Source organism: Carcharhinus amblyrhynchos, chromosome 34 (genome assembly GCF_965287045.1).
Source record: "Carcharhinus amblyrhynchos chromosome 34, sCarAmb.v2.hapA, whole genome shotgun sequence".
NCBI classification, from domain to species: Eukaryota; Metazoa; Chordata; class Chondrichthyes; order Carcharhiniformes; family Carcharhinidae; genus Carcharhinus; species Carcharhinus amblyrhynchos.
In genome coordinates this window covers 8,268,683-8,296,277 of record NC_137357.1, presented here as the reverse complement: position 1 = coordinate 8,296,277, position 27,595 = coordinate 8,268,683, and the positions used below count along the sequence as shown (strand labels likewise).

Here is a 27,595-nt window from a genome sequence, read left to right as displayed (position 1 = left end):
ATCAAAGTCTTGAAAAACTTTTTAAAATGCTTCCTTAATGATATCTCAACAAGAAGTGATGATAATAAAAGGCCAGAAAGCCCTGTAAGAGAGAGGAGGAAAAATGCTTGTAATTATTACATTTGTACTTTTTAATGGGTGCGGGATGGAACGAATTGTTAAGTGATGAGCAACATTGTGGTGTAAATTGAAATGGAGCCCTTCTTACAGCACTGCATCAGACTTAACACAGCAATTGTACATAAAATGCTTAAAGCACAACCTTGTGTTCAGCTGATTTGGAACCGCAGTTAAATGCAATTACACTCTTATTGTTGGCTATTCATGAGCTAGATTGGAAGTTGAATCACCCTTTAACATTGATACTGAACCATGGCTACTGATGGCACACCAGGAGGGAAATGGCATCTACTACTCATCTCTAAGCGTCTCAAGGGTCTGATTTTTCTTGGGATCCAGGAACTACAGGAGAAGCAGTGTTGGTTGTCCTATTCACTACACAATAACCAACAGCAATCATAGCTTGGTGTCTGTGAATGAATACTCTACTGGAGGGTGGGTAAAGGGGAGTCAAACTCTTCAGAAGGAGGAGATATTTGTGATGATATTGAAGACTACCAGAGAAGTAGTACTGAATTAATCCTACAAAGTGAAATGAGCGGTGGCATATTTATTTTTAATTCTGTTCTTTATTTATTCGTGGGACATGGGCGTCGCTGGCTGGCCAGCATTTATTACCCATCCTTAATTGCCCCTTGAGAAGGTGGTGGTGAGCTGCCTTCTTGAATCGCTGCAGTCCATGTGTTGACCCACAACGCCGTTAGGGAGGGAATTCCAGGATTTTGACCCAGCGACAGTGAAGGAACGATGATATATATCCATGTCAGGATGGTGAGTGGCTTGGAGGGGAACTTGCAAGTGGTGGTGTTCCATGTATCTGCTGCCCTTGTCCTTCTAGATGGGAATGGTTGAGGGTTTGGAAGGTGCTGTCTCAGGATTGTTGGTGAATTGCTGCAGTAGATCTTGTAAATAGTTCACAATGCTGTTACTGAGTGGTGGTGGTGGTGGAAGGAGTGGATATCTGTATTGCCAATCAAGCAGGGCTGCTTTGTCCTGGATGGTGTCGAGTTTCTTGAGTGTTGTTGGAGCTGCACCCATCCAGGCAAGTGGGAAGTATTCCATTACACTGCTGACTTGGGCCTTGGGGATGGTGGATAATATATCTCAATAACGTTCAATTGTTAATGCCTCTTGGATAGATGTGAAACTATGGGACAAGTTCATTGACCCCTGTGTCCTGGTCAACATTATCTCCTCAGCAGACATCATTCATTTGGATGATGTACTCCTTTGTGGGAGCTAGCCATATGCAAATTGACTATGATATTTCCTGCATTATATCAGTGAGCACACTTCATAAATACTTAATTGGATGTAAAACACTTAGAAAAACCCCAAGGTCTTGAAAAGTAATGTATAAATGCAAACCTTTTCATGTCTCCTAGATCACTGGAAGTGCAATGGAAAATAGAAATGTAAGATGGAGAGTGCTGTTCAAAGCCTCCAGCGCTGATGTTTCCTATATAATTGCTACTTGACTACATTCTACATTGTACCGCACTGAATGGTTTATTGAAGGGATTGGAGATTTACAAACTCAAGGCTCTTCTTTCTGATGGATTGCAGCTGGTATCAAGCACGTTGTTCTGCAGGGTGTACAGTGATGTTTTGTAGGGATTGTGGGAGAGGAGAACTGAGCTGAGCAGGTGACCAGGAAAATTAGCACATCAGCAGCAGCACCCTCACTGTAGACTGCTGTCTTTGCATATACATGAAATAGACAGCGCAGACAAAGGGGAGGTTTCACTATATCTATCAACAGGACACACCTGGATGTCTTTGCTAATAGCACCAAAACTGTAATAATGACATGATTAAGTTACCATTGTCTAAACGGACATTCCATCCATCTACTTCTAAAGATCATGACGTTACCGACCGGATACAATTAAGCAGCTGCTCTCTCGGGCCTCTTTGTATCATACGTAAATAATGTACTGGTATGCAATACTAGAAACAATTATCTTTACCAGAAATTGTAAATGCCGCATAAAAAAGGCTGGCTGTACACAATTGAACAGAACAGGCTGAAGAAGCCTGAGGAATTCTTCAGTTCCCCTCTTCTTATCGATAAGAAGGCAATAAAGGATTGATCACTCATGAATCCTGTGTCCAAGTATCTTTTTAGCTTCAACAAGATGGAGCTCTATTTCTCATAAAAGCTTACATAAACCACCACAATAGCCTCTGGGGCCGAAACTCTGTAATAGCAGCCACTGGTTTGAATGCATCTGACAACCTGACACCAGGAGCAATGGAGAAGTAGCAGTGTGAAATCTGCGCAATGGAAAGGGTCAGATTGAAGCAGAGACAGGGACAGTAACTTCCACTATACAGCAAGAACATCTGATAAAAATCGATTTCCCCATTCCTGAAGGAAATTAAAAAGGAATGAAATGTATGTATGAAAAAGGCACTTTACAGGACATCCCCAAGCCCTTCACAGCCCATAACCTTTGGCGAGAACAGTCACAGCAATTTTCACACAGCAAGATCCCACAAACAGCAATGAGATAATGGCCTGATCATCTGATTTTCTTTGTGAGGTTAATACCTCCCCTGGAATCATAGAATCCATTCGGCCCATTCAAGTCCGCACCCACTCTTTTTAGTAAGACCATCTTATCCAAGCCCTCTCCCCGAAACCCCACTAATCCTCCTAACTGCACATCTTAGGACACTGAGAGACAATTTAACATGGCCAAACCACCTAATGCAACATTGGACACCTAAGGGGCAATGTAACATGGCCAATCCACCTAATCTGCGCAACATTGGACACCAAATGGGTAATTTAGCATGGTCAATGCACCTAACCTGCACATTTGTGTGGTAGGAAAGCAGAGCACCCAGGGGAAACCCACACAGACACAGAGACTCGACACAGACAGTGAGCCAAGCTGGGAATCAAACCTGGATCCCTGGTGCTGTGAGGCAGCAGTGCTAACCACTGTGCCGCCGTGCTGCCCCGGAAGACAGAACTGCTGACAGGGCAACATTCCCTCGCCCGAATGTGAGCATTTCAGCCTGGATTGTGGGCTCAGGCTCCCCAAGGGGGCAGAACTCTCAACCTTTGGCCATAGGGATGCACGCTAACTCTGAGCCATGGGCTGACAGAGATTAGAATAGAGACACAATGATAGTTCGATTGGATGTCACAGATGTGTATTCAAATAGCTTTGCCAACCCAATGCGCTATGAGGAAATCAGCAACAAGTCCAGGATTGCTCCTCAGACTGGGAATATATTTTATCAAGAAGTTTAGCGATAGCTTGAGCTGCTTTATTACTCGTCTCTAAAAGCTAGATGCGTCACCTGAGCAACTATTCTACCTTTGGTAAAAATTTGTACTTTTCAAAATGTCACCTTTGTTTGAAATTCAAGGCCATCGCCATGACAGTGACGCACCTTCACAAAGATGACCGTGTGATTGTTCTGTCACATTTTGTTCTCAGTTTTGAAAAGGTTGTTTGTGCTGTGAAACCAGCTTCACAGAGGCCAGGTTTCATTCATTGCTTCTCACAGGCTCTCGTTTGGGGCATTCAGACAAGGGGACGCAGATTCAAATGGGAAATTTAGGGCTGATGTCAAAAAACTCCTCTTGAGGGGACATTTTTTCAGCTCATCTGCCAATACGGATTCTACCACCCGTCATATGAAAGGAAGCAATGGACGAGATATATATACTATATCTCTGTATCTCCACGGGTGGCATGATGGCACAGTGGTTAGCACTGCTGCCTCATCTGGGTTCAGTTCCCGGCTTGGGTGACTGACTGCCTGTGTGGAGTTTGCACATTGTCCCCGTGTCTGCGTGGGTTTCCTCTGTGTGCTCCGGTTTCCTCTGTGTGCTCCAGTTTCCTCCCACAGTACAAAGATGTACGGGTTAGATGCATTGGCAATGCTAAGTTGTCCTTAGTGTCGGGGGAACTAGCAAAGGTAAATGCACGGGCTTACAGGGATAGGGCCTGGGCAGGATTGTGGTTGGTGCTGACTCGATGGGCCGAATAGCCTCCTTCTGCACTGTAGGGATTCTATGATAAAGGGTAACTGATTATTACATTATTAACCCATGTTAAAATGTCCCCCAGAGAATGGATAGAGTGTGAAGCAGATTCCTGGTAAAGGACACAGTAGGCAGGGGTCACTTTACAAATACATGCCTGTTGTTTGATGGTGGGTGCTCTGTTACCTGGATGAGTCTGGATCTGAATGGCTCACTAGCCTGTGATAGTCAGAGCTGTATGTTCACACTGCACCTTTATTCTGGCGGCTCAATCATGCTTCCCTTTGAGGTGCACCCATGGCAATAAGGGGATCAGGCTGGAATTTCCCCATGGATCCTCCTGCTCTCTGGCCCAAACCTGGCTTGAAAACCGGAATAATACCATGGAGAGCAATCAACACTAATCTCCAGGGTCTCAGTCCATCATTTGCCAAAGCCTAAACAGGCAACTAAGGAAGAATCATGGACACTCAACCCCAACGTGTCTTTCCATTCGTACTAAGTTGACAAACGCTGGGCAGCTTGAGTGGAGAATGAGAGAAGATTTCACTCATACTGTTAGTGGGGGTTAGACATGCTTAGGGTGAGTATCCACAGGTTACACTGCTGGTTTGCCTCAAAGATAAGGAAATAGTTGTGGAAATGACAGTTCATAGATCCTCCCCTTCATATCATCTACCCTTACTTTTATCTACCTGCCCTGGCAGTGTTTGATGGCAACAATGCAGAGGAATCATTACTCTGTGTCTAACCCAGTGTGTAACTGTCCTGGAAGTGGTTGATGGGGACAGTGTAGAGGGAGATTTACTCTGCATCCAACCCTCTTCTGTATATGTCCTGGGAGTGTTTGATGGAGATAGTGTAGAGGATGCTTCACTCTATATCTGACCCCATGCAGTACCTGCCCTGTGAGTGTGGAGGGAGTTTTGTATCTAACACTGTGTTATACCTGCTCTAGGAGTGTTTCATGGGAACAATGCAGAAGGAGCTTTATTCTGTCTCTAACCCCATCTTCTCCCTGTCCTGGAAGTGTTTGATGGAGAGAGTGTATAAGGAGCTTTACTCTGTATCTAACCCCATACTGTACCTGTCCTGGGAGTGTTTGATGGGGACAGTACAGAGAGAGCTTTACTCTGTATCTAATCCTGTACTGTACCTGGGCTGGGAGTGTTTGATGGGACGGTGTCGAGGGAGCTCTACTCTGTTTCCAACCCTGTTCTGTACCTGTCCAGGGAGTGTTTGATGGGGACAGTACAGAGGGAACTTCACTCTATATCTGACCCCATGCTGTACCTGCCCTGGGAGTGTTTGATGGGGAGAGTACAGAGGGAGCTTTACTCTGTATCTAACCTAGTGCTATACCTGACGTGGGAGTGTTTGATGGGGACATTAATTGAGACACCACACTGAAAATATTCCGATGCATTGCACCTTGATCAACAGAGTTTACAGGATGAAAAGTGCTTGAAAAATTTGAGCTGATCAGTAGTGTCAATCACTACACCTGATTAAACTCAATTGTTTTCTGGCTGCTTTCTCCCACCCACAAATCTGACAAGTCAAAAAGGAATAAATCTCTAAGATTGACATCTCTGTAGGATTGTTCAATAATTACAATCTCTCTGTTTTTTGCTAACAGTTTTCGTGCTGTGGGGGAGATGAGTACAAGGACTGGGATGTGAATCAATACCATTCTTGTGATGCACCAGGGCCGTTGGCATGTGGAGTGCCGTATACCTGTTGTATGAACAAAGAGGTAGGAGTGATAAGCCATAAACGTGTATTATCCTGCCAGTTCCAAGTTCAAACTGGCTTTTCACTTTAAACTTGCTGCTTTAACCTTGAGCTGTCAAAGTATGTTTTAATGGGACCTGGATGGCATTACTGTCAGGGAATGATACACAGGTATTTGATAATAAGACTATTTTGCCAGAGTACACATAATGGCCTGAATTTTACCATCCACAGGAATTGGAGCGGTCGAGGGGCAGACTCCAGAAAGGTCTGTTGACCTCGGGTGGGATTTCACAGTTTCAGAATGAGTGAGGCTGTAAAATCCCACCCACTGTGTCCTGTTCAGTTACCTGGCATAGGTGGAGTGGGATAGAGACTTAATTTGAGTGCAGGGACCTGGAAAGTGGATGGTTTACATGGACAGTGTTATTTAATGATGTACATTGTGACCACAGTGGGTGTATGTGTAAATAATGTTTAGAAAAGTGCATATTGACTTTTAAATCTCACAACAGCTTGAAGAATTTATCATTTGAGCTGTAGAACTGCAGCAAAATGCCACGAAACAACATTTATTCTTGTCTCGAACGGTCTCAGTTCTGATCCCAGCTGTCTTATTATATCTAAGCAGAGATTCCTCAGGGGATAACTGGAAGTGCCACTGATTGGGATCTTTCTCCAATCTGTTCACGTTGTACCTGCGCCCCATAGCTCCCCCCCACTTCCTCATGAGGTGCTGGAGGTGAGGAGGGTGGAGGGAAACCTTCCAACGCACACTAGCAGTCAATTTCACTGTCAGTGTTGATAGATTACTAAGGTATGGCCACAGTGATCTGTTATTACCTTACATCCTCACGCCATCCTGCAGGACACCAAGATGATCATCTATTGAGTGGCGAAACAGGTTCCAGGAGATGAGTGAAGTCTCCGTGATCTGAGGAGTCTCGAGATAGGGAACAAGTGATTCAAACGGAATTCCCACTCTTGGTTTGGTGAAGATCAAATAACTCAGCACGAATCTGCATTGGAGGAATTGTAGGTGTACATAACTCAATGACAGCTATTGACTTGGATCTGTGATTTGGACAGGCTGAGTGTGTGGGCATGGCAGATGCAGTATAATGTGGATAAATATGTTATCTACTTCGGTAGCAATAATAAGAAGATAGATTATTACTTCGATGGGTATAAATTGAGGGAGGTGGATACTTGGAGAGACCTTGGAGTCCTTGTGCATCAGTTGCTAAAAGTAAATGCACAAGTACAGCAGGCAGTAAAGAAGGCAAATGGTATGTTGGCTTTCATAGCAAGAGGATTTGAGTGTAGGGATAGGGATGTTTTACTGCTGTTGTATAGAGCATTGGTGAGGCCACACCGAGAGTATTGTGTGCAGTTTTAGTGTCCTTAACTGAGGAAGGATGTCCCTATTATAGAGGGAGTACAGCGAAGGTTTACCAGGCTGATTCCTGGGATGGCAGGTCATATGAGGAGACACTAAGTTGGTTAGGCTTATTTTCATCGGAGTTTGGAAGAGTGAGACGGGATCTCACAGAAACTTGTAAAATTCTAACAGGGTTAGAAAGGTGGATTCAGTAAGAATGTTTCCAATGTAGGGGAGTCCAGAACTCAGGGTCATAGTTTGAGGATAAGGGCCTTTTAGAACTGAGGTGAGGAGAAATTTCTTCACCCAGAGGGTGAATGTGTGAAATTCACTCCCACAGAATGTAGTTGAGGCCAAAATGTTGTTTTTGATTTGATTTATTATTGTCACATGTATTAACATAGAGTGAAAAGTATTGTTTCTTGCCGCACTGTAGAGACAGAGCATACCGATCAGAGAGAAGCAAACGAGAGAATACAAAATATGCTGTTACAATCATAGCTAGGGTGGAGAGAAAGATCAACTTAATGCAAGATAGGCTCATTCAAAAGTCTGATGGCAGCAAAGAAGAAGCTGACAGAGTCAATGGATGGGAGGCTGGTTTGAGTGATGGACTGGGCTTCATTCACGACCCTTTCTAGTCCCTTGCAGCCTTTGGCAGAGCAGGAGCCCATACCAAGCTGTGCTACGACCCGAAAGAATGCTTTCTGTGGTGCATCTGCAAAAGTTGATGAGAGTCGTAGCTGCATTTCCTGAGCCTCCTGAGAAAGTGGAGGCGTTGGTCGATTTCTTAACTACAGCGTCGGTATGGAGGGACCAGGACAGATGTTGGTGGGCCCGGTGATTTCAGTCCTGAGCCCACTAATCATATGCTTATGATTATTAGCATAAGTTATACAGCTCCACTCCGATTTCTGGCATGGAGCTGACGGTGCTGGAAATCCATTGGCTGGAGAGTCACAGAGGCTGTGGTGCCCAGTGGGAACCAGCCTGCGCTGGGTCTACCTGCTTTAGCAACGCAGTGGGCTGCGAGAATTCACCTTGTCTGCATTATCATGAAGAAACTTGTTGTTTTGTCTGGTGTGACCTGACATTGCAGTTCTGCAGACCCAATGTCGATCAATTTTTCTGATTATCCTTCACAAGTAGATGAGAAGCCGGTGAGCAGAAGCGATTTTCACTGTTTGAGTGTTAAGCAATGCAATTTATTTCAAGAACTTTCCCATCTTGCTTCCAGCTTCTCACCTCTTAGACCTGACGGCACTTTCTCAAAGGAGCTTGATTGCTTGACTGTGGGTGGTCCTATTTTGGAGAGAGTTCCAGTCAGAGACCAGTGGCCATTTCACAGGAGCAGGCAGATTTGACCAGGTTCCATCCAGCAAGACTCTGCTGAATGAAGCAGATTAACAATGGCTCTCCCTCTCTCTCTCTCTCTCTCTCTCAGGATAAGCTGGTGACCTATCTGCTTAACTCACACAGCATTATATCAACTATGAAAGTGACCAAGTTGAGAAAGTAAAAAGAATATTTTGAAATTAATTGTCAGCAGCCTAAAGTGCATCATCCACCATATTGGGTAGGTATAGATGTCAAAGGGTTCACACCAGAACTATTTCAAGCAATGAATAATTACTGAGGCTAAAGGTGCTTTGTTTCGCACCAGACAATGCCAGGCACTAACTATCTCAATAGCAGGGAGTCTGACCATTGCCCCTTGACATTCAGTGGCATTACTATCACTGAATCCACCAAACAATATCACCATTGAGCAGAAAATGAACTGCTTTAGCCATATAAATACTGTGGTGACAAAAGGAGGTCAGAGGCTGGGAATCCTGCAGAGAGTGACTCACCTCCTGACTGCCCAAATCCACCATCTACAAGGCACAAATCAGGAGTGTGATGGAATACTCCCCACTTGCCTGGATGGGTGTAATTCCAACAAGAAGCTCAACCTTCCAGGACAAAGTAGCCCGTTTGATTGGCAACACGTCCACAAATTTTCACTCCCTCCACCTCTGCTACACCATATACAGGATGCACTCAACAAGTCTCCTTTGTTTGGACATTCAAGCTGCAAAAACCTATTGAAGCCCATTGCATTTGATAGTTGAAGATTGTAATTCTTGCCTTTTGAGTGCACTGCAGTTTGTCTAAATGAGAGGGAGAGATTTGTAAAGCAGCCTGGTGGGCTGAGGGATACCTGAACGTAGGAACCAGACCTTATCTGTTGATTTGACATGTTGCTGAATTACTCACTCCTGGCCCTCAAATCAAGATACAGTAAATCTGCCTCTAACAACATCACTAATTTTATCAATATATGTTGCCTGTGCAACCACTGATTTATAATGCTGTCATTACGAAGGATATGAATGGCTGCTTTTGTGTAATGAAGCTGCAGAAAGATTATGCATCTGTCGCAAAGCTGAATTCAGATTTGAAAGTTTTTGTTGAATTTTTTTTAAATTTTTTTAAAAAACTTTTAAAAAGAACACTGCCTACACTTGGCTCTAGGCAATGTGTGTCAACCCACACCACAGGGACTGCAGTATTTCAAGAAGGCAGCTCATCACCACCTTCTCAAGGGCAACTAGGGATGGGTGTTGATCCTCCAGAAGGAATTCTTCACTTGTAGGTCACAAAATAAAACAAAACTTACTCCAACTTATAAATCAAAGAAAAAAAGTTCAATAAAGAAACTTCATTACTCCAACAGCTGAGGCCTCACTCTGGGCCATTCTAAGATTTCCCCCCAGTTCCCAACAGATTCTTAGTTATACTGAGTCAGCTGACCACCACATCATCTTGTCATTGGTTACATAGTTTACTGGGTCAGCTGACCCTTACGCAGATCCAGTGTTATCATTGGTTACATTCTAACAATGGGCAATGAATGCTGGCCAGCCAGCAATGCCCATGTCCCATGAATGAATAAAAAAACTATATCGGAATCCCCAGAGATTGAGGCTTTGGGAACTAGCTGGGACATCTTCATGCCTTCTATATTCAGCTGTTGAGTTGGATGATCAGTCATGATCATGATGAATGGCAGAGCAGGCTCGAAGGGCCAAATGGCCTCCTCCTGCTCCTATTTTCTATGTTTCTATCTTCTATCACATTCCCCACCTCTCCTAAGGGAGCAGAGTAGAAGTGCCAGTCTGGACCCTTCCTTTTCTTGATACCCAGCCTCTATCTGCCCTCCTGGGCAGTGCTGAAGGATGCATTTCACACTGGAGTGCGTATGTCCGATGGATGACGAATTCAGGAGCCTGAATTTTTCTTGTCTCACCTCCTCAGAAAACCTTTCAGCATCCGCAGCTTCCTCTTCCTAAGCTGAGATGCCCCCTTGGCCATCAGATCTACATGCCTTTAAAAAGCAAAGTTTATTGAATGGCTCCAATAGATTGGGGCACCTTTTCTTACCAATTCTCATCTCATGATTTCACTATTGTCTCAAAGAATTGAGCAAACACGTAAGCCCATGTCGCATGACCCCCTACTCCACCAGAGCCAAATGAAATTTGGATCCTAAATGAGCTGACATGGGTGAGGGTGTAGCGTTAGAGGGGTCATATATATCCCTCAGTGTACAATGCTTGACTTCAAAATGCGCACATTAGTTATATCATTTGGTTCAAAGCTACTGATGCAAGCTTTCAGTGTGATACACTTTGATTTGAACATAATCCTGTACAAAGTAGCAAGGCTCTTTAGTCTGTATCTCATAAATATCAAAGTCCCATTTCAGTTCGAAAATACTATTTGAATCTTCGTGATTACAGGCATGGAGGAAACTTGTTAAAAAGGTTTAACTTGTCTTTCTAATTCTCTTATTTTTAGATATCATTTAGCGCTTCTGCCACTTTCTCCCTCCCTGTCCTCTTTTGTCTCGCTTTGTCTGTCATAGAGTAATAGAGGATTACAGCACAGAAGCAGGCCCTTCGGCCCAACTTGTCCATACCGCCCTTTAGTTTAAACCCCTAAGATAGTCCCAGTTGCCTGCATTTGGCCTGTATCCCTCTGTACTCATCTTACCCTTGTGCAATCTGATTTCCAGATCTTCATGATTTGTTTGACTTGAAACACAGTTTATAAAGATGTTCTAGAAAGGGGCAGAGACACCCAATGCTTTCAGAGAGTAACCAGAAGAATCAAAGGAAGGCAGCTGGGTGTGTGATAAAAGTGAAAATGTCTAAATGCTTTTTAAAAGACAAAATTGTACCCGCCTCTACCTCTGGCAGCTCGTTCCAGGCACTCACCACCTTCTGAATAAAAAAATTGCCCCTCTGAATCCTTTTATATCTCTCCCCTCTCACCTTAAACCTATGCCTTCTAGTTTTAGGTTCCTCTACCTTTGGGAAAAGACATTGACTATCTAGCTGATCTGTGCCCCTCATTATTTTATACACCTCTATAAGATCACCACTAAGCCTCTTACACTCCAGAGAAAAAGGTCCCATTCTATCCAGCCTCTCCTTATAACTCAAACCATCAAGTCCTGGTAGCATCCTAGTAAATCTTTTCTGCACTCTTTCTAGTTTAATAATATCCTTTCTACAATAGAGTGACCAGAACTGTACACAGTATTCCAAGTGTGGTCTTACCAATGTCTAGTACAACTTCAATAAGACGTCCCAATTCCTGTATTCAGTATTCCTCTCTCTTCCTATTCTGCTTTGTGCCTTTTATCCACTTTCACTGACATTTTCTCTTTTCCTTTTGTCTTTAATTTCCTTCTGGATGTTTTCACTTTTATCACAGGGCTGCCTGCCTTTGATACTTCCGGTTACTCTCTGAAAGCATTGGGTGTCTCTGCCCCTTTCCTGAACCTCTTTATAAACTGAGCTTCAAGTCAAACAAATCATGAAGATCTGGAAATCAGACCTCACATTTCTGAAAGCATGAGAAAGTAAATGCCTGGTGGATTATATTGTTATGGGTGGAAATGTCTTTGAAAATGCAATGCTTTCTTTTTGAATGAACGCCACGTAGAACACGAGAAGTAGAAGCAGGAGTCGGCCACCGAGCCTTTCACGGGACCCACTGTTCAACACCATTGAGGCTAATCTACATCAGCTCCAACCCCTTTTCTGTGCCATTTCCCCATAGCCCTCGTCAATCGTTTATCCCCCTCCACTTTAAATCTGGGTGTGCAGGTACACAGGTCACTGAAAGTGGCAATGCAGGTAGAGAAGGCAGTCAAGCAGGCATAAGGCAAGCTTGTCTTCATCGGCCAGGGCATAGAGCTTAAAAATTGGCAAGTCATGTTGCAGCGTTATAGAATCTCAGTTAGGCTGCACTTGGAATATAGTGTTCAGTTCTGGTCACAACACCACAAAAGAATGTGGAAGCTTTGGAGAGGGTACAGAAAAGGTTTACCAGGACGTTGCCTGCCATGGAGGGCATTAGCTATGAGGAAAGATTGGAGAAATTTGATTTGTTCTCACTGGAATGACAGAGGTTGAGGGGTGACCTGATACAAGTCTACAAGATTATGAGGGGCATGGACAGAGTGGATAGTCAGAAGTCTTTTCCCAAGGTGGAAGAGTCAAATACCAGGGGGCACAGGTTTAAGGTGTGAGAGGCAAGGTTTAAAGGAGATGTACGAGGTAAGTTTTTTATACAGGTGATGGTGGGTGCCTGGAACTCGCTTCTGGAGGAGGCAGTGGAAGCAGATCCAATAGTGAATTTAAGAGGCGTCTTCCAATACATGAATAATCCTCTACCCCCGGAAGGGTGGAGGATTTTAATTCAGATGTTTAGTTCAGTATGGTCAGTGCAAAGTTGGAAGGCCAAATGGCCTATTCCTGTGCTGTAATTTTCCTTGTTCTTTTTTCTAAATACTTCTACAAGAACACAAGACACTGTACCGCTACAATGATGGAACATACAAAATATATGAGTTAGGAGCAAGAGTAGGCCAATCAGGCCATCGAGCCTGTTCCACCATTCAGTAAGATCCGATTGAACTTCAACCCTACATTCCTGCCTACCCCGATAATCTTTCACCACCTTGTGAATCAACGAACAGTATGTCTGAAAGAGCTCCAAAGACCCATGCGTTCCAGAACAGATCTCATGCCAGTAAACTGGAAAGAGACTAAAGTTACATGACAAGGTTTCTTATTCCTTGTGAGTTGAGATCTGTCAATTGTTTGTAGGTGTACTAGTACCCTCTAAGATATGGAAGCAGGACAGGGCCTTCCACAGTTACATGTACCTGGGAAGGAAATTCTTGGCCAGGGCGAGCAGGGCAAGAACCTGCTGAAGACTGCAGCTTAAGAATGGAGGAGGTTAAGATGCACGGGGCCTGGGAATGATGGAGAGGTGGCATCTATGTAGATGCCAGCTAAGTGTGGGCCACTGTTAGAGATTGAATATCTATTTCCCTATGTCAGCCATGAGTGATTAAAGTGTAAGTTTAAAGTCTAGACTAGTAAACATAGGTGAAAACATCCATTAATTTACTACAGTTTTGAAAGGTAATGTTGAAGGGAGTCTGCTCTGACAAAGGCTCATCCAGACTCGAAACTTTGGCTCTATTCTCTCTCCACAGATGCTGTCGGAACTGCAGAGATTTTCCAGCATTTTCTGTTTGTGTTTCAGATTCCAGCATCCACAGTAATTTGCTTTTATCTCATTGAATGAAGCCTGTCCTTCAAAGAGCTTAGGGACAGTTAGCTCCTCAAATCTTGTTAAGGGAAGTAGCTTTGGAATAAACTATTGAAATGAATATTTTGCATCTTCAAAGGATTCAGAATAGATACAGGATGAGGAAATCTATAACATGCACCTCTGATGTGGGCAAAGTTGTTATGAGTGAATGAGTTTTTTAAAGCTTTTTAAACCCATCCCATTGTCACCGTAGGGTTTGTTGATTCAATATAGAGCACATAGTAGGAGAATGGGCATCAAAATGCCATATCCTGGCATGGAAGGTATGAGAGATCATGAGAGTGGAATAGTGGAGGGACATAATTTGATATGAGCATTCGAGGAGTCATTGGGTATGGGTGGGGAGGCATGAGGCAATATGGGGCATGTGGAGTATGGGGGGGGTGAGGATCTGAGGGTGAGAGGGCATTACTGTTTTCATTATAACTGGGACAAAGACTCAAAGGACAGAGATGGTCCTTTTAAAGAGTTGTGACTACCTCCGAATCCTTTCCAAGGCTCCTGTTCATACTCACCGCCCCGGAACAAACATGCCGGGCGGAATTTTATGGCCTCGCTCTCGTGTGACAATCCTGCCTGAGGCCAACAGAGATTTCTGTTCTGGGAAATTCAGGGGTGGGTGAGGTGGGAGAGTTTCAGCCACCACTTTTTTGGGCCCTTTCCCCCAAGGAGGGTGCAGAAAGCCAGGAACTCTGCCAACTCCTGCTACGTCCCTCAAAGTTGAAAATCCCACCCTACGACTCCTTTAAAGAGATACGGATGAGGGGCCCATCCAACCTTTCCGTAAGGTATATTGCACAGAAAAATGCACGTGGCTTGCTGGGTGTCTTTCCAATCACGGAGATAAAACAGACAGGGAAGCATTTTACTTAGCAATTATATTTATTCAGCTGATGTGGTGTGACAAATCAAGCAGTGTTTGTACTGAGATTGATGTGGATTTAATGTGGACCTGTCATAGCTCAAAGATATTTGTGAGACATGGGAGTCATTAGTTGTGCAGTGTCTTGGTAGATATTGGGACCATTTGTTTTAAAGATTTTATGTTGCAGCTCATTTTGAGGTCTTGCATTTAACCCCAGATAATCATCTTCCCTCACTCTGCCTTAAATGTTGCAATTTCATTTTAAAATCTTATCTTTAAAATTGTAATTTATTTAACTTTCGGCCCCATGTGGGCCGGTCAATGCACATCCTTCAAACAACGTCACTGAAAACACATGAAATAGAGCTTCCTGTTCAGTTGCATTGGTCTTACATAGGAAGATAAGAACTAGGAGCAGGAGAAGGCCATCCAGCCCCTCGAGCCTGCCCCGGCATTCAATAAGATCATGACTGATCGAATAGTGGGTTCAGTTCCACTTCCCTGCCTGCTCCTCATAACCCTTAATTCCCTTATTGGTTAAAAATCTATCTATCTGTGACTTAAACACATCTAACGAGGTAGCCTCTACTGCTTCATTGGGCATAGAATTCCAAAGATTTTCCAATCCAAAATCGATCAAACAGGAGGTACGCAAGATGCTAGAATTGGAAAATGAGGTTGAGATGCTGGCATTGGACTGGGGTGGGCACAGTAAGAAGTCTCACAACATCATCTCGGTCCCATGGCTCCAACAGCGACATCTCCCCATCATGGCTTACATCAACATCACAAACCATCATCTCAAAGTGGAGAGGACCTCCAAGGAGATCACGCAGGCATCAAGTTTGTACAAAGATGCAAGAAAGCAGAAACCCCGTGTTGTGTGACTTAGAATTGGAGAAAGGCAGAGTTCTCAAAGAGGTGTGAGGCTGGAGGTGGTTACAGAGATTGGGAAGGAATAATGTTGTGGAGGAATTGGCAGGTCATGGGGTGAAGTACAGTCAGACCGTCAATGAATATCTCAAAAAGATGCTTAGCTTTTAAGCAAAGTAGCTTTTTTGCCCAGCAGTTTCTTCAAGCCTTTGATTTTCCCCCCTTTAAATGAGAACACATTTAACGAGAAAACTTTCTGCAAGGATTGTAGTTTACCCACCTACTTCCACATGAATTATTTTTGATTCATCAATGGTTACTGATTCAAAGTGACAGCAGTACTTTGTCAGACATTAACTTGATTGCAGCACAATGGAGCTCCCATTTGAATTCACCTATCAGTTTGTCTAAATGGTAATTATTCAACCTTGTATCAGTAACACTTCAAAGTCAAACATAGAATCCCTACAGTTCAGAAGGAGGCCATTCAGCCCATTGAGTCCACACCAACCACATCCCACCCAGGTTCTATTCCCGTAACACCACATATTTACCCTGCTAAATATGTAGGGTCAATTTAGCCAATCAACCTAACCTGCACACCTTTTTGGACTGAGAGGGGAAACCGGAGGAAATCCATGCAGACACGGGAGAATGTGCAAACTCCACGTAGACAGTGACTCAAGCCGGGAACCTGGCACTATGAAGCAGCAGTGCTAACCACTGTGCCACCGTGCCACCCAACATGTGGAGTTTAATTTCAAAGTTTGCAAATGTTACAAAACGTAGAAATGCAGTAAAAATGAAATGATAGGAACATTCACCAGGAAGACTTGGAGAGCAGATGAAATGGGATGAATTTAATGCAGGGAAATGTGGAGTGTTACAATTCGGTCACAGTATTCATCTCTCATCGTTTTTCTTTCTTATTCCCATTGCCGCTGTCTTTGGCTTTTGCATTATCAAATCTTTTGTCAGTTAATCTCTCCTGCCCTCCATCATACCGCACAGCCTCTCTTTTCATAGAATCCCTGCAGTGGAGGCCATTCGGCCCATTGTGTCTGTACCAACTCTCTGACAGAGTATTTTGCCCAGGCCCCCTCAACTGTAACTCCACACATTTAACATGGCTGATGCACCTAACGAACACATTTTCGGAGTGTGGGGGGATATCGGAACGCCCAGAGGAAACCCACGCAGACATGGGGAGAACGTGCAGGCACCTGCCCCCTCTTCCTTTGAACTAGCTTCCATTAGGGGAATTTCACAGTAACTTCATTGCAGTGTTAATGTAAGCCTTACTTGTGACTAATAAATAAACTTCTAAAAACTTTTTCCTACCTTTCTTCAGTGTTGATGAAAGGACGCTGCCCTGGAACATTAACTCTGTTCCCCTGTGCGAACGCTGCCTGACCTGCTGACTATTTTTCTTTTTCTTATGATTTCAGATTTGCAGCATCTGCAGTACTTTTCAATAGTCATACATGTTTGTGGGATCTTGCTGTGTAAAATTTGGCTATTTGATTTGCATAGAGTTAGAACACAAAATAGAACCAGGGTATTAACTTCAACTAGTCTGTGCCAGAGTTAATTCTCCATCATAACTTCCTTCCATCTTACTTTGTCTAACCTATCAATATTTTCTCCTATTCCTCACACACTTATCCAGCTTCCTCTTCAAGTGTAAGGTTTATTTATTAGTGTCACAAGTCGGCTTACATTAACGCTTCAGTGAAGTTACTGTAAAAATCCCCTAGTCGCCACACTCTGTTCGGGTACATTGAGGGAGAATTTAGCACCTAACCAACACGTCTTTCAGACTGTTGGAAGATACCGGAGCACCCGGAGGAAGCTCACGCAGACACGGGGCAAGTGCTGATGTAATAGTGGTGGCTGCACAAGTCGTTGAAGGTGGTAGGGCAGCATACAGTATCCTTGGCTTTTTAATAAGGACACAGAGTACAAGAGCAAGGAGATCATGTTGAATTTATTCAGCCTCAGCTGGAGTATTGCATAGGAACATAGGAATTAGGAGCAGAAGTTGGCAAATTCAGCCCTTCGAGCCTGCTCTGCCATTCAATCAGATCATGGCTGATCGCTCCCTGATCTCAAATTCATGTCCCCACTTGTTCCCCAAATCCCTTTAACCCATTAGAAATTTATCCAGCTCCTTCTTGAAACCATTCAATGACTCTGACTACACGCACTATGGAGGCAGTGAGTTCCACAAATTCACTATCCTCTGCGGGAAGTAATTCCTCATTATCTCAGTTTTAAATCTCCCGCCTTTCAACCTCTGTGACCTCTTGTTCTAGTTGAGAGGAAACATTTGGTCTACAGTTCGTTTATCAACCCCTTTTAAAATGCTGTATGTCACAGAGTTAATTCACCATCATAACTTCCTTCCATCTTACGTTATCTAACCTATCAATATTTTCTTCTGTTCCTCCCTCCCGCGATCAGATCCCCTCTCATCATTCTAAAATCCAGCGAGTACAAGCCCAAGCTGTTTAATCTCTTCATACGTCAATCCTTTCATCCCCAGAATCAATCTGGCAAACCTCCTCTGAACTGCCTTCACATCCTTGCTCAAATAAGGGGACCAAAACTGGACACCCTATTCCAGATGTGATCTCACCCACAGTCTATACAACTGCAACAACACTTCTCTACTTTGATCTTCTAGTCCCTTTGCAATAATTGCCAACACCCCATTTGCCTTTTTTATCCTATGCTGCACCTGCACACCAACTTTCTGCGATTCATGAACACAGACACCCAGATCCCTCTGCCCGGTAGCATTTTCAATCTGCTCTCTATTTAGATAATAATTTGCCTTTCTATTTTCTCTGTCAAAAATGGGTAATCTCACAGTTATCTCACATTAAAGTCCATCTGCCAAATTTTGCCTATCCTATCCATATCCATCTGTAAAATCTTTATATCCGTTGCACTACCTGCTTTCCCACCTATTTTAGTATTGTCCGCAAATACGTCCTTGCTTGAAGATCATTTATATAGATTGTCAGTCCTAGTTCTGGGTGTCCCCGCTATAGGAGGGGTGTGAAAGCAAGGTGTGCAGAAAAGATTCATGAGATTAATTCTAGTGATGAGGAACTTCAGTTAAGAAGGCAGATTGGAGAAGTTAGGACTGTTTGGCCTTTGAGAAAAGAAGACTGAAAGAAGATTTGAAAGAGATATTCAAAATCATGAGGTGCCCGGACAGATTTGATTTGATTTATTATTGTCACATATATTAATAGACAGTGAAAAGTATTGTTTCTTGCATATGATACAGACAAAGCATACCATTCGTAGAGAAGGAAAGGAGAGGGTGCAGAATGTAGTGCTACAGTCATAGCTAGGGTGTAGAGAAAGATCAACTTAATGCGAGATAGGTCCATTCAAAAGCAAGGAAGAAGCTGTTCTTGAGTCGGTTGTTAGGTGACCTCCAATATTTGTATCTTTAGAGTAGATAGAGAGAAACGGTTCCCACTCACAAAAGGATCCAGATTGGGAGGGAAAAGATTTAAAGCAATTGGCAGAAAAACAAAAGCAATGTGGGGAAAAAAAAATCATGCAGTGAGTGGTTAAGGTGTGAAATGCAGTGCCTGAGAATGTAGTGGAGGCAGCTTCAATCAAGACCTTGAAACGGGAATTAGAAAGAATGTGGCAAGATTCTGGGGAGAGGACGGAGGAATGACACTGGAGGAATTGCACATCTAGAGAGCCAGTACAGAAATGATGGGCCAAGTGGCCTCCCTCTGTACGGTAAAAGAATTGTGATTGCATGATTCACTCCAGAAATAACTCGCTGCATGTTAAGCACTTTGGGATTCCTGAGAACACGAGATGCTGCCTAATTGCAAACTGTATTTTTTTATGTATTAATTTTAAATATGAAAATTTACTTTTAAGAACAATCTGGTATGCGAAGCAATACTCTCTGAAAGCCTAATCCAATCTCTGATTCAAGACATTTGTAAGTACGTTACAGCATTCAATTATCTTTGAAGTTTAATACTTCAAAGCACATTGGTATGTATTATGCAATGTGGAAGATTTTCTCAACCTAACCATCTAGGAAAATATGAAAAGTATGTTGGTTTAACTATTGCACTGTAATAGAAGTCTGCTTTGATAATGACAGGTAGCATGTCCATGTCCTGGAATAAAATGCTGAGATGTATTATCATTGGAACAGTCAATTTTTCAGTGTTGGTTTTAGATGAGTGAGTAGTTAATCCATTGAAAACTAATGATTTAATTTGGTTTGATTTATTATTGTTACATGTATTAATACACAGTGAAAAGTATTGTTTCTTGCGCGCTGTACAGGCAAAGCATACCGTTCATAGAGGATGAAACAAGAGAGTGCAAAATGTAGTGTTACAGTCGTAGTTAGGGAGTAGAGAAAGATCAGCTTAATGCAAGGTAAGTCCATTCAAAAGTCTGACAGCAGCAGGGAAGAAGCTGCTCTTGAGTCGGTTGGTACGTGACCTCAGATTTTTGTATCTTTATCCCGAAGGAAGAAGGTGGAAGAGAGAATGTCCGGGGTGCGTCGGGACTAATGCTGGCTGCTTTGCCGAGGCAGCATGAAGTGTAGACAGAGTCAATGGATGGGAGGCTGGTTTGCATGATGGATTGGGCCTTTTGTAGTCCCTTGCTGCCTTTGACAAGCTGTGATACAACCAGAAGGAATGGTGTATTTGTAAAAGTTGGTGAGAGTCGTAGCTGATGTGCCAAATTTCCTTAGTCTTCTGAGAAAGTAGAGACATTGGTACATGAAGAGAGGATGGTGTTTCATTGTTCACTCCTACGTTTCCACTGCACAATCTCTCCTCTATCTTCCTGTCCCAGGCCAGTGATTAACATTGACACGTACGCAATGACTTGTAAATGAAAGGGAACCTCTTGTTCCCCACAGGGACAGAACACCTGAAGAAACAAAGACATTAGCATTTAAATCGAATTGTTTACAACTTTGAAATGTCTCAGGAGTCGGATGTGGCTAATTACAGGCTTTTCCAATATAGACACTGTTGCAGCACAGCAGCTAATGTACATTCAGCAAGATCCCACCATGAGAGAAAGGACAGTGGACAGGATTCTCCGGCCACGCTCGCTTCAAAACCGGAGAATCACACCCGGAGTCAGTGGACCTTTGCGTGATGTCCCCCCTGCCTCCTCCCATGGCGGGCGGGATTGGAGAATTCCGGCACAGATTAATGTGTTTTTTTTTAATGTGGTGTCAATTGAGTGAAAGCCAGTGGCCAGCATGGCCTGAGAACCTTACTGTCATATATGCCTTGGATAAGGTAACTGAGCAAATCAAGGATAAAAAATTTGAGACCTTTTGTTTTCTAAGTATGTAGTTTCCCACATTTCCCTCACATTTCTTGTCCTACTGCATCGTTAAAGAGTTAAAAATTTATTTATTCGTGCCATAAGAAGGCTTGCATTAACACTGCAATTAAGTTACTGCGAAAATCCCCCGACCGTCCCACTCCGCTGCCTGTTCGGGTACACTGAGGGAGAATTTTGCACAGTCTTTCAGACTGGGGGAGGAAACCAGAGCACCCGAAGGAAACCCATGCAGACACAGGGAGAAACTCCACAAGCAAGCCGGGAATTGAACCCGGATCCCTGACGTTGTGAGGCAGCGATACTAACCATTGATTCGATTTGATTTATTATTGTCACTGAGTATTAGTTTGCAGTGGGAAAGTATAGTTTCTTGTGTGCAATACAGACAAGGCATACCATTCTTAGAGAAGGAAAGGAGAGAGTGCAGAATGTAGTGTTACAGTCATAGCTAGGCTGTAGCAAAAGATCAACTTAATGCGAGGTAGGTCCATTCAAAAGTCTGATGGCAGCAGGGAAGAAGCTGTCCTTGAGTCAGTTGGTACATGACCTCAAAATATTCTATATTTTTCCTGACAGGAGAAGGTAGAAGAGAGAATGCCCTGCATCAGCCACTTTGAGTAAATATTTCATTCTTAACTGTAATTCATACTATATTAAAAGCATAAAATCACATCTCCAGAAGTGCATTTCTTCCTTTTAATAAGTGATGACCGCTTATTGAGTTTTAAGCAATGGAAGCAGTCAGTATTTCTTTCACTGAACTTTATTCAAGACGTAGCGATTGATGAGAGGCAGACAGAATGTTACTTCATGGAGTTTCTCACCACAGGGCAATCATTTATATCGACCTCAGAAATGCAAATCTTATAAATAATGGATGGACCATCCTTTGCACTGCTTCATAAGCATTCCTCTGATGGAATGGGAGTTGGCTAGGGGGATTTTATTTTAACAGTGAGTCAAGAGCGCAGCCAGCTTGCAAGGGAATGCAGGAGCTGAGGTACCCGCAGTTGGAGCTGAGTGTATTGGCTCTGTGTTCATAGCATTGCTGTGCTCTGAAAGTCAGCTTTCTCTGTTGACATTATAAAATCATAGAAAGCCTACAGTGCAGAAGGCCATTCAGCCCTTGAGTCTGCACTGACCACAGTCCTATCCCTGTAACCCCATATATTAGCCATGCTAATCCCTCTAACCTACGCATCCTAGTACAATTTAGCACGACTGAGGCATCTAACCAGCACATCTTTGGACTGCTGGAGGAAACTGGAGCACCCAGAGGAAACCCACGCAGACACGGAGAGAACGTGCAAACTCCACACAGACAGTGACTCAAGCCGAGAATTGAACCCAGATCTGTGAAGCTGTGAGGCAGCAGTGCTAACCACTGTACCACCCTGAGATAAGAACATAAGAACATAAGAAATAGGAGCAGGAGTAGGCCAACCAGCCCTTCGAGCCTGCCCCGCCATTCAATAAGATCATGGCTGATCTGTCGTGGCTCAGTTCCACATTCCCGCCCTCTCCCCATAACCCTTAATCCCCTTGCTGATCAAAAACCCATCAACCCGCGTCTTAAAAATATTTAGCGAGGCAGCCTCCACCACTTCAATGGGCAGAGAATTCCAGAGATTCACCACCCTTTGAGTGAAGAAGTTCCTCCTCAACTCCGTTCTAAACCGCCCCCCCTTTATCTTGAGGCTATGCCCCCTAGTCCTACTATCCTTTCTGAGCGGGAAGAGTCTCTCCACCTCAATCCTATCCATCCCATTCATCATCTTATACGTCTCAATGAGATCTCCCCTCATTCTTCTAAACTCTAACGAGTACAAGCCTAGTTTATTCAGCCTCTCCTCATAGCTCAACCCCCTCAACTCCAGTATCAGCCTAGTAAACCTCCTCTGCACTCCCTCCAAGGCCAAAATATCCTTGCATAAGTACGGCACCCAAAACTGCACACAGTACTCCAGCTGCGGCCTCACCAATGCCCTATACAGCTGCAGCAAGACCTCCCTACTTTTATATTCAATCCCCCTCGTTATGAAGGCCAGCATCCCATTCGCCTTCCTGACCACATGCTGCACCTGCAAGCTGGGTTTTTGCGACTCATGCACAAGGACCCCGAGGTCCCTCTGCACCGTCGCCTGCTGCAGTTTTTCTCCACGTAAGTAATAATCCTTCCTACCATTATTCCTACCAAAGTGGACCACCTCGCACTTGCCAACACTAAATTCCATTTGCCATTTCCTGGCCCATTCGCCCAGCCTATCTAGATCCTTCTGTAGACTCTCCACACCCTCCGCACAATTTGCCTTTCCACCAATTTTGGTGTCATCAGCAAATTTCGACACCCTACACTCAGTTCCCTCCTCCAGATCATCTATATAAATGGTAAATAGCTGAGGCCCCAGCACCGACCCCTGGGGCACCCCACTAGTCACCATCCGCCAATCCGAATAGCACCCATTGACCCCCACTCTCTGCCTCCTATTTGACAACCAATCCTCTATCCACGCTAACACCCTACCCCCAACTCCATGCCCCCTGACCTTCTGTAATAACCTCTTGTGAGGTACCTTGTCAAACGATATCAGTCTCAAGAAACCAGCCTCCCATCCATTGACTCTGTCTATACTTCCTGCTGCCTCGGAAAAGCAGCCAGCATAATTAAGGACCCCAAGCACCTCGGACATTCTCTCTTCCACCTTCTGTCAGGAAAAAGATACAAAAGTCTGGGGTCACGTACCAACCGACTCAAGAACAGCTTCTTCCCTACTGCTGTCAGACTTTTGAATGGACCTACTTAGCATTGAGTTGATCTTTCTCTGCATCCTAGTTATGACTGTAACACTACATTCTGCACCCTCTCCTTTCCTTCTCTGTGGACAGAATGCTTTGTCTGTATAGCACTCAAGAACCAATACTTTCCACTGTTGACTAATACATGTGACAATAATAAATCAAATCAAAATCAAAAGGATTTCAGAGGAAAATCAGGAAATGAGCTGGTACCTGGGGAATGTCCAAGAGTTGGAAAGGGTTAGGAAATGTCTGACTGAACCGTTTTGTGCATTGGAGCTACCCTCTGGCTGAACGTTTAATCATTTAACATCAGGAAAATGACCACTAATTTTCAGACACTGAGATCCCACATACAGCAGGGAAATAATGACCAGATAGTTTGCTTTATGTTGGTGGAGGTATAAATGTTGGCCAGGGCACCAGGAAAATTACCCAGCTCTACTTCCAATACTGTCCTGGGATCTTTCACATCCAGCAGCAAGGGCAGATAGGTCTTCCGTTTAATGTTTTGTCTGAAGTGTCGCGCTCCCTCTGTTCTGTCCTTTAACACAGCAGCACTCCCTCAGTCCTAATCCTCTGACACTACGGAGCTCCCTCGCTCTTTGACGGGACGGAGCTCCCTCGCTCTTTGACGGGACGGAGCTCCCTCGCTCTTTGACGGGACGGAGCTCCCTCGCTCTTTGACGGGACGGAGCTCCCTCGCTCTTTGACGGGACGGAGCTCCCTCGCTCTTTGACGGGACGGAGCTCCCTCGCTCTTTGACGGGACGGAGCTCCCTCGCTCTTTGACGGGACGGAGCTCCCTCGCTCTGACAGCACAGTGCAACTCTTCTTCAGCACTGACCCTGCGATGTTGCAGCACCTCCTCATTACTGCCCTTCCTCAGCACTGTGATACATTGCACTCATGTCTGCGGAGATGCTGAGATAATGTGCCCTCTCAGACAGATGTGAAATAAAACTCAGTGGCGTTACTTGATTAAGTGCGAGGAACTCACCAGATGTTCTGCCACATTCCTGTTTCAACAAAAGACACTTACACAGATGCCTTAGTCATTGCTGCTTGTAGGAGGTCACCAGCAAAGCTTTGGTCACCTCCTACAGCTTTCGGTGCTTTGGGGAAGATTGTTGCATGGTTGTGTATGGGCAGCTCTTCTGGCGATGTATCTCATATCTGTGTCTTCAGATGTATTCATGAGAAAGTAAGATGATGATTAGGGTTGCCGTGGAAGGGACTCTGGTGCCTCAGGGATGTTGAGACAATTGTGCATTCAATTGCACAACAAAATAGAAATGTTAGCAGAAAGAGCAACTGGTCACAAGTGAACTGTGGCCATGTTCCACTGATGATACAGTCTGCAAGACAGCGTTCTGTGCTCTTTTTAAAAGGTTACATCTGTACAAATCACATTGGCTCATTACCCAGTAAGTCCACTGATCCCAATTTGAGTGTTATAGACTTTTTTTCATTCAAAAAAACAACAGCAGACATCTAAAATAAATCACTAAAAGGTTTCCTTTAACTTGGATGTCACCATGAGCATCCGACCATGGTGAATTCGGAGGCGTAAAATTCCTTCTTTTTGCTGTTGGAATCACTTTGAAGTGATTCCCTGCCGTACAGCTTCAAACAGGCAGGGAAATAATGCCTGTTGTTGTAAGTGAGCCACTTGTAGCTATGGCATTTGGTGGTGCCTTTTGGCTTAGATCAAGTGTAGTTATTGGCAGTCTTGCCAATTGATAGAAGAGGCTTCACTGAGGCTTCAATTGGAGCATTTCAGCCTTTTGGCTAAGATGCAATAGAAAGCGAGCACTGGAAGGGGTGCAGTGCCTGCTCCTATCAGCTTGGATCATGTAGATCAAACCCAAGACAGGGAGAGACTTGCCTGTCTTGTCAGCTTGGATCTGTCATGCTTCATTGTTTGAGACCTTGAATTGAACTTTGATTGGATAGAGATATAAAAAATATGTGGTGATGGGATTGTATTCAAATGGCTGCTCCTGATGATTTGCTGACTGGACATGTACTGTTTAAAATCCGAAGAAGGGTGAGTCAGACATTGGCTGCTATTTGCAATTCAAATGCAAATTGCCGTGACCAGTTTTCAGATCCTGATATGCATATTTAAACCACTCCAGGCAGAACCACGAGGCCGTTTCTAGGTCCACCTAGAAAATGGAGCAGGGATGTCAGCCGCTGGGGACCCCCATCCCCAGTGACAATCTGAAATTGGCCCTTTGTTGGGCCCCTTGCACCTGACACTTTGAAAGTTGTATTGAAACAATGTCACTACCATTTCAAGCTACATCCATTGACTCTGTCTACACTTCCTGCTGCCTTGGAAAAGCAGCCGGCATAATTAAGGACCCCACGCACCCTGAACATTCTCTCTTCCACCTTCTTCCATTAGGAAAAAGATACAGAAGTCTGAGATCACGTACCATCCGTCTCAAGAACGGCTTCTTCCCTGCTGTAATCTAGATGTTGTGACTACTCTTTCAAGTGAGTTCACAGCACCATAACCTTTGTTAAGTCTAGCCTGAATTTCTTTGATATGCTTCACATCTTCTGTGTTGATTTGAATTCAATTGATTTATTACTGTCACACGTACAGTGAAATGTGCTGTTTCTTGCATGCTATACACACAAAGGACTGTTGATAGAGTACATAGGGGAGAAGGAAAGGAGAGGGTGCAGAATATAGTCTTACAGTCATAGTTAGGGTAGAAAGATCAACTTTGACCTATGCAGCAGTCAGTAAATTTAAAAAGGAAGTGGCATTGGACATTTCGAAGAGAAGTGATAAGAGGGGAGGGGGTAATTCTCAGCTTAACCATTTGGACAGTAAACTGGCAGAACCCATCCAGTATTTCACCAGCCAAAGGGCCTTGGTTGAAATGAACCCCATGGTGAAACTTCAAAGCCTAAAACAGAGCATGACACTTAAGTGGAAACCTTCCTTCTCTTCCCAGTGCTGGTTGACCTGTGTTTTCCTGTGTTTTTTCTGTTTTTTGTTTTATGATTTGCAGCACACACACAGTTTTACTCGTGGAAGGCAAGTTGTTTCCATTTCAATGGATCATGTCCTCCAACTCTTCGTGAAACCCAAGCAGAAAGGATTAATCTGGCAACAAAATTGTGCCACAGCTCTGTGATTGTAACTTTGTTCCCAGTGAGCATCTGTTTCCCAGCCTTTAAACCCAGCAAAGAGTGGAGAGAGTAGGAGTTGGTCATCTCAAACTCAGCACTCTTTTCAGTTAATGAAGGTAGCACTGAACTATACAAATTAGGAGCTGCGAGGCCTTTCTTCCCAATTTCTAGTTGTAATCTCAGCTAAGGTGGGTGAGGGCAGCATGGTGGCATAGTGGTCAGCGCTACCGCCTCACAATGCTAGAGACCCGGTTTCAATTCCCGGCTAGTGTCACTGTCTTTGCAGATTCTGCACGTTCTCCCCATGTCTGTGTGGGTTTCCTACGGGTATTCCAGTTGCCCCTCTCAGTCCGAAAGTCATGCTGGTTAGGTGCTAAATTCTCCCTCTGTGTACCCAAACAGGCGCCGGAGCGTGGTGACTAGGGAATTTTCACAGTAACCTCTTTGCAGTATTAATGTAAGCCTACTTGTAACACTATAAATAAACTTTAAACTTACTTGTAATGCTGGACTAAGAAAGGAAAAACCTTGTTACTGTCCTGTTTCTGAATCTGCGCTTCCAACCCCTCCCATCCCCCACCGCCCCTCACCCTCCTGCCATCATCCCTGCCTCCTCCTCCTCC

At 44.0% G+C, this 27,595-nt stretch overlaps 1 protein-coding gene across 3 annotated transcripts in view; it reads left to right on the top strand.

The window, feature by feature from the left end:
• Window positions 1–27,595, top strand: part of LOC145361388 (tetraspanin-15) — a 154,158-nt gene that overhangs the window by 84,863 nt on the left and 41,700 nt on the right. For all 3 annotated transcript variants that reach the window (XR_013889827.1, XM_080217085.1, XM_080217086.1), the window contains exon 5: window positions 5,766–5,882. Coding sequence is in view for 2 of the 3 variants with exons in the window: in XM_080217085.1 (XP_080073211.1) it covers window positions 5,766–5,882 (117 nt within the window). In the remaining variant the exon portion in view is untranslated. The remainder of the gene's footprint in view (window positions 1–5,765; window positions 5,883–27,595) is intronic.